Consider the following 7614-nt stretch of genomic DNA (forward strand, 5'->3'; position numbering starts at 1 on the left):
GCCACCTGAGATGAGCCGAGCCGTCCGTGGCCTCTGCGGAGGGAGACAGCCAGCCCACGGCAGCCTCCCAGGGAGGGAGCCCAGAGAAGAAATACCCGACTTCTCTCTCCTCCCTCGTCTCCGGCTCTGACCCCAACAGGAAGCCTGAGAGCCTGGGAAGCTGTTCTGCAGTCTCGTCCCTGAGGGTCAGTCTTGCTGGAGGCCAGCAAGGTGGAGAAGGATGGAGAGTGGATCTGAAGGGGAAAACGGAAGACATCCACAACCATTCTTACAGCTATTCTGTATCACTTAAGATGCTGTTCGTAATAGAACACGTGGCTAAACAACAGTGGTTTGCTTTTCTCACACAGCAGGGATCTGGAGGTGTGCGGTTGTAGGCTTTCGCGCAGCACCGGGCGATGGTGTGGTTCTGGTCAGGGTCTTTCTTCTCTGGTCTCAAGATGGCGGCCAAGGCGCCAAGTCCCCTCAGGACTCAGCCAAAGTGCAGGAGGAGAAGCGCTGGCTTTCTCCTCACCTCTTTGCCTCCACGGGATTATGTTCATCAGAGCTCTACCCCCACTCGCCCCCAGAGCTGGGGTGGGGTGACCCTCCAGGGGAACCCTCCACGAGGACAAGAAGGGGGAGATGGCTTTTGGTGAGTGGCAAAGGCTGTCCCTCCTTGTGACAGGACAGTCACCCTGCTCCCAGGGAGTACTCACCTCGTGGTCTGGTTTGAATGAGGGGATGGGTGGGGCAAAAAGGAATCGTTCAAAGTGAAAAACACACCAGCAAATGTGCACCAATCTCTGTGGGCCAGGGAAACACTCCCTTCCCTGTGATATACCCTCCAAGGCCATATCCCTCCTGTACTCTACTCGCCCAGAGTTTACTTTCCCAACAGACCTCAAGAGCCAGTGACCTCAGGCTGCTTCCGTTTTCTGCTCTGGAAAAGTCCCCGAGGCATGGAAAATACAAATGTCTTTGCTACCTGCTTGGAATGAGTGAAGGAAAAACAAAACAAAACAGCAAATGTTACTATTTACATAAATTACCTTGGCCTGGAATTCAGTATGGATTCCTTATGCTCAAAGCCAGGGCTGACATCCCTGGCCTGAATCCAGTCTGTTAAAATATCAAAAAGCTTCAGACCCAGTTACCAAGCAGCTGCTGGCCCCAGTCTGTTTGCCCCCTGAAATGTGGCTGTCTCCGCCCTCCCCCAGAGAACAGGGCTCAGGGCCTCCGCGGGCCAGTCCCTGCCGAAGCCACTGTTCTCCCTGGTCAGAGCTTCTGCTCACCAGCGGTTAAATAGTTTGAACATCCGCCTGCAGAGAACGCATGACTCTAAAACAAAACTAAATTTACAACTCAAAAACAAAACTAAAGTTACAACTCAGAGACAAAACTTCAAAGCTAATCAAGTCCAAATCAAGTCCTGTGACACTGTCCTGCTTGCTCTGACCCACTTCTGCCTAGATGACCATGGCCCTGTGACCACAGAGCCCCGGAGGCCTTGGAAGTAGATGCAGTTCGCCCAGTCAGCACATTTTCCTTCTCAGACTGGCTCAGCGGTGAGGCCCAGGCTGGATGGTCCAGAGCAGCAGCTTTCCGGACCCTCTCCAGGTTTCTCAGACTCGCTGTGTTCTTTTCTTGTTTGTTTCGTGTCTGTGTCTCTCACTGGGGTCTTGGACCCACGAGGGCAGGGGTGCCCTGTGCTCTGTTCCTGTGGGTGCTCTGGTGTCCAGATAGGCACTGTCCCAGGGGAAAGAAGGAACTTGTGCCCATGGTGCTGAGAAGTCTTCTGGCCTCCACTTATGGCAAATGCATCACCGGTGTATTACCTACATCTGTCCTCTTATTGTTCTGTGACAATTAAAATCGTTTTTCTGTTTTCTCCATGTGTCATTTGATGGTGTGAAATCAAAGCCCCATTTTGTATGAAACTCAAGCGTTATGCAATGACCAGTTCCTTAAGTTGAGAATTATCACAGGAGAAGAGAATTCGGTTGAGCTCAGCGGCAGATAAGGGACAGCCAGTCAGCATATTTGCCAGCCTGTGACCCACCCATGGCCACCCATGGGGGCGATTCCTTCATGCCTACATGTGTCCTCATGCAGGCTCTGAAGCTGCTTGGTTGGGCTGGTTTCGAGGTGACCCTCTGGATGACACAGCATCTCTGTATAATACTGCACTTAAAAAAAAATTTATTTATTTATTTATTTATTTGCCGCGCCGCGAGGCATGTAGGATCACAGCGTGTGGGATCTTAGCTCCCCGACCAGGGATCGAACCCGCGCCCCCTGCGGTGGAAGCACGGAGTCCTAACCACTGGGCCGCCAGGGAAGTCCCATTCCGATACTGTACTTTTAGATGAGTCTCACATTGAAAACCCTCTTCGCTGAGAACGCAAGGCCCCCAGTGATGACCAGCTGGGATTCTTTGGACCCCACGGTGGGATTGCCTGTACTGAGGAGCTGGGAATCCTCCCTGGTGCACTGGGAGTGGCAGAGCCCCCGGCCCTGCATTCTGGTTGCAGAGCTGGGCTATGCAGGGCCTGAGCTCCCAGCCTGGATGCTGGCCTGGCCCGCAGTGTCCTGGGGATGCCAGGCGTTGCCAGGGTTCCTGGGTGACATTGTGCCAGGGCACCTGCCCTTTTCCCAGGGGCTAGATGTCCCTGGCTGAGAGCCAGTACAGGCTTCGAGGGGGGCTCGGTTCCCCCCCACCGGCCCCGCTTATCGCCCGAGGTTCCTGGGTAACAGGAGGGTGGCTCTCAGGCCTCTCTGGCTGGGCTGGGCCTGTGGGATCCCAGGGGAGGTAAAAGGAGCCGCTGGGGCAGGTGCCCCATATCTCCCTGACTGCAGCAGCATGGCCTTTCTCTGGCTCCTCTCCTGCTTCGCCCTCGTGGGGGCCGCCTTTGGTGAGTGCTGGGGCTGGGAGCGCCAGCCAGCTCTGGGAGGGGGCTGAGGAGTAGTTCCCTGAGCCCCTAATGGTACCGCAGCCAGGCCCCATCAGAGGCTTGAGGGGCTCTGTCCGGAGCAACCTGGGGGCCTGGCCAAGAGGGAGATGTGAGCCCCCTTCCCTGCTCCCTTGGGCCTCACACCCGGACAGGCAATCTAGCCTGCAGGGAGGAGAGGGGTCCTTCTGGAGCTTTCTGAGCCCTCACACCCTGCACTGGAAGGGTGGAAAAGGCCAGTCTGGGCTGCACCGAGATCTGAGGCCCCAGAAGTGGCTCAAGTTGGGGAGCTGTGGGCAGAGAAGGGTGTGGTAGCAAGAGCCCTCCCACGGCCTCCACCTGGGGTTTTTATTTACAGTCCTGGGCACTTGCTAAGCATTTCATTTTCTATTAAAAAAAGAAGAAGAAATAGTGAAAAATACAAAAAATATGACATCCATGTACCTTCCATTGGGATTTAGCAAATGTTATCTTTTTCCAGATTTGCTTCAGGTATTTCTTTTTAAAACATAAAACAGATGCGGCTGAAGTCCCCTCTCCTCCTCGGAAGGTGATCCCTATTCTGAGCTCACTGTGTATCATTTCTGTGTGGGATTTTACAAATTTACTACACATTCATAAATCCATAAACACAGTATAACATTTGTAAAAACTTACATGAACTGTATTATCCGCTACATCAGGTTTATAACCTGCCTTTTCCCACCCGGGTAGTTTTAGATTTATCCCTGTTAATATGAAGACCCAGCTCGTTCACTTTAATCGCTGTAAAACACTCAGCTGTGTGAATACATCACAGCTGATATTCTAATCTTCTTGCTATTACAAAAAAGTGGATTATGTTGATGACATATGTTTTGGTGGTAACAACCTCCAGTGAGTGGCTGGTGCATACCCCTGTCCCCACGGGCAGGATGCCCGTCTGGGCATGCAGCAAGGCCTGCATGACCCCCGGGTGGCCTGGCTGGTCGTAAGGGCTGTACCTGCCCAACTTTCCTTACTGTGGTCAAATTGTAAAACCTGTATACAGGTGCCGAGAACTCACCTGGTCCTGACACAGCAAATGCGTCATGGACACATTAAGTACACCTGACTTTTCTCATTGTTTTGTGACAATTCAGGTCCTTTGTTTTCGGTTTCCTCAATGTGTCCTTTTACAGCGTGGAATCAAAGTCCCGTTTTATTAAATAATTAACTAAAACTTTATACAATGAAGAGTTCCTGAAATCTCTGGGAATAGAGAATTCAGTGTAAAACATACTCGCATCGGCTATCAGAATTCTGGTTTCCCCAGGGTCTGGGGTTATCAGATCTTAATTCCATACCCCCCAGGCCCCACCAATCTAATGGGTAAGCTTTGACTTGTGAGGTGAGATTGTTTGCTCCCCAGTTTACTGAGGAAAATGAGCATCAGGGATTCAGTGACAGGTCTGAGGCTTCACCGCAAGGAAGGGTGGGCCTAGGAGTCCAGGCAGGACAGTCCGATTACTCAGCCTGTTTTCTGCTCTTTCAGGCAGGGTGGCCCTGGGTGGGAGCAGCTCTGTTCCTCTGCATCCCTGGATGGGACACTGGGGTCAGCAGGCTGTATGTGGGGATCCTTGAGCCCACAGGTGGGAGGCACCAGGAGAAGTTTTTTGGAGGACGGGGGAGTGTGGCAGAGGGTCCTGAGTCAGCCTGGGCAGCTGAGCTACAAACCAGGGTTTCTGCAGACTGGCTCTGGGTCTCAAACCTTCTTCCCCATCCCGTCTCCCTCCTCAGGCTGCGGGGTCCCTGCCATCGACCCTGTGCTGAGCGGCCTGTCCAGGATCGTCAATGGGGAGGACGCTGTCCCCGGCTCCTGGCCCTGGCAGGTGTCCCTGCAGGTGAGGGGGGATTCTGCGCCTGCGTGGGAGGATGCACTGGGATATCAGCCCAGCTGGGGGCTGCTGCCCAGATCGGTTTTGCTGGTGTCTGGGCGGGGCTGACCCTCCCCATCTTCCTCCAGGACAGCACCGGCTTCCACTTCTGCGGGGGCTCCCTCATCAGCGAGGACTGGGTGGTCACCGCCGCCCACTGCGGGGTCAAGTGAGGCCCCGGGCTCAGGGTTCTGCTTCGGGCTCCAGTCTGGGGTGGGGGAGGGGAGTAGGGTACATCCTCAGTCCTCAACCCCCATGTGATTCCCCCAGAACCTCTGACCTGGTGGTGGCCGGGGAGTTTGACCAGGGCTCAGACGCCGAGAACATCCAGGTCCTGAAGATCGCCAAGGTACGCCCAGGCCCTGCTGGGCCAGCCCGGGATCAGCCGCAGGGCTGCAGGCAGGGGCAGGGGGATGAAGACCCTTCGGCCGCTTGAGAGACAGGAGCCAAGCGCGGATGAGGCCGGTCTCAGGAGTCTCATTCCGGGCTCCAATGGGTCTGTTTCCACTGAATGGATCGCCAGGAAAGGAGCTGGTCAGCTTGAAACCTGCAGATCCCCGACTTAACCCAGGGCCTCACCTCGTCTTTCTGGGCCCCACCCGCAGGTTTTCAAGAACCCCAAGTTCAACATGCTCACCGTCCGTAACGACATCACCCTGCTGAAGCTGGCCACGCCTGCGCGCTTCTCCGAGACCGTGTCCCCCGTGTGCCTGCCCAGCGCCAATGATGACTTCCCCGCCGGGATGCTGTGCGTCACCACGGGCTGGGGCAAGACCCGGTACAACGGTGAGTGGGCCGTGGCCTTTCCACCCACGAGGCGTGTCCGGGGTAGGGGCTGCCTGAGCCGCAGGAGTCTCCAGGTGGGACAGGTATGGCTCTTTTTTAAATGTTTTGGTCTAAATTCCTATACAGTCATCAATATTTCCATTTCTTTATTTAAAACCCTCTTAATGAAAACCCTACCAGCCATGAATAAAAATGAGGGTTAATAATATATACGTAAACAGTTTCTGAAGAAACACCTAAGTACCAGCAAGTCTCGCCCCCTCTCACCTGCAAGATGGACAGCCCGGATTTCCCTCCAGACTGAGGAGGGCGGTGCGTCCAGCGCCCCTGAAGTCTGGGCCCGGAGTCCAATGTCCTGGTCGGCTTCGGGCCTGAGCGCCCAGGTGCCCCCCCTCCGCAGGTTCTTCCTCGGCGTCCTGAGTTCTTCTGCCCCGGCCACGGCCCACCGGCTGGTCCCATAACAGGACAGAAGCAGCCGGGAAAGGGCAGCAGGAGGGAAGTGCTCCCTCGGGGGTCCCCTCCAGTGTCCGCAGTCAGAAGGATGTCCAACCCCTTCCCTGGGGAGGAAGGCCGGCCCCTCCGCCCACACACAGTGGCCGGCAGGGCCCAGAGCACACGGGGCTCCGAGGCAGGACTTGTTGCAACAACTGCTGGAAGCACAGTCCCCGCTGTCTGGTGTGGAATCGTAGAGGAGCCACGTCCCAGACTCTTTGAAGGTGTCAGGGAAGGCTCGAAGCTCGGTGTCCACGATCATCGTGACGGAGGAAGATGAGCACCGTGCAGGGGGAGGGCAGGGCTCAGGCGGCCCCTCATCTCTTCTCCCCAGGGGCGGGCTGGTGGGATGAGGGGCCCTGACCCCATGCCCTCTGTCCTTGCAGCTCCCAAGACCCCCGACAAGCTGCAGCAGGCGACCCTGCCCATTCTGTCCAACGCCAACTGCAGGAAGTACTGGGGCAACAAGATCACCGACGTAATGATCTGTGCGGGCGCCAGCGGCGTCTCCTCCTGCATGGTACGGCCTGGCTCCGCCACCCTGCCCGCCCTCACTGACCGTGCCTCCCCTGGCCAGGCCAGGAGGCCCACTCCTCTCTGCCATGACCTGTCTAACTTCATGCCCTGCCCAGTGCCCCAGTGAAGGGCTGGACCAGCCCTATCAGATGCCCCTGGTGAGGGCCGGCTCTGGCCAGGTGTGGTGTGGGGCTTCCCAGGGGTATTTAATCTCACACCAACCCCACGAGCTGGACGCTTCAGCCTATTTTACAGATGATGGGGAGGCTAAGGATAAGCCACCTGCCCCAGGCCCTCCAGGAGTAGGTGTCCGAGCTGGGGCTGCCATTTGAGCAGATCTGAGTCTCTTGTGCACAACCACTGGGCCCTCACTTGTGGTTTGTCTGCACCCCTTGGACTTGCCAGGTCCGGGCACACCAGGGCCCTGGTACTCCCTTTCAGGCTTGAATACAAGTCCTATCTCCTCCTACAGGGTGACTCTGGTGGCCCCCTGGTCTGCCAGAAGGATGGAGCCTGGACCCTGGTGGGCATCGTGTCCTGGGGCAGTGGCACCTGTTCCACATCAACTCCTGCTGTGTACGCCCGTGTTACTGCACTCATCCCCTGGGTGCAAAAGATCCTGGCCGCCAACTGAGCCCAGGGCTCCTGCCATCCCAACCCTGAGAGTCCCCAATAAAAGCATCTGTCTGCACATGTCTCCCTGTGTGGCCTGGGCGACGTGGGGCTGCAGTGGTCCCCGTCACCCACCAAGGGGAGGTGTTCCTGCTCCCTTTCCTGGCCGCCAGCACCCCAGCAAACCCCCTCTCAGGAAGCTGAGTCTTTGTATCTCATCCTCCCTGCTCAGGACTCCATCCTGGAGTAGAACCCAGGGACTAATTGCTGGAGCCAGCTTGGCCCATGGAGCTTTCTGGAAGGCAGGAGTCTCGGCCAGGCTGTGCAGTCCCCAGAGATGGGCATTGGGAAGGCAGGGTGGGACTGTGGAGATGGTCTTTCTA

The 7614-nt window shown here is 56.3% G+C and overlaps 1 protein-coding gene across 1 annotated transcript; it reads left to right on the top strand.

Annotated features, from left to right (window-relative positions):
• Window positions 1-2842: 2842 nt before the first annotated feature.
• Window positions 2843-7253, top strand: LOC103002465 (chymotrypsinogen B). The gene is made up of 7 exons (XM_007198280.2): window positions 2843-2894; window positions 4689-4792; window positions 4915-4994; window positions 5096-5174; window positions 5431-5611; window positions 6490-6623; window positions 7092-7253. Exons 1-7 carry the CDS (start codon window positions 2843-2845, stop codon window positions 7251-7253), a joined length of 792 nt encoding a protein of 263 aa, XP_007198342.1.
• Window positions 7254-7614: the final 361 nt, after the last annotated feature.

Source organism: Balaenoptera acutorostrata, chromosome 19, assembly GCF_949987535.1.
Source record: "Balaenoptera acutorostrata chromosome 19, mBalAcu1.1, whole genome shotgun sequence".
NCBI classification, from domain to species: domain Eukaryota; kingdom Metazoa; phylum Chordata; class Mammalia; order Artiodactyla; family Balaenopteridae; genus Balaenoptera; species Balaenoptera acutorostrata.

Coding starts and splice junctions, on each gene's coding strand:
- LOC103002465 (XM_007198280.2), top strand. CDS start 2,843: ATGGCCTTTCTCTGGCTCCTCTCCTGCTTCGCCCTCGTGGGGGCCGCC. Junction 5,175..5,430: donor AGGTCCTGAAGATCGCCAAG/GTACGCCCAGGC, acceptor CCCCACCCGCAG/GTTTTCAAGAACCCCAAGTT. Junction 6,624..7,091: donor GCGGCGTCTCCTCCTGCATG/GTACGGCCTGGC, acceptor CTCCTCCTACAG/GGTGACTCTGGTGGCCCCCT.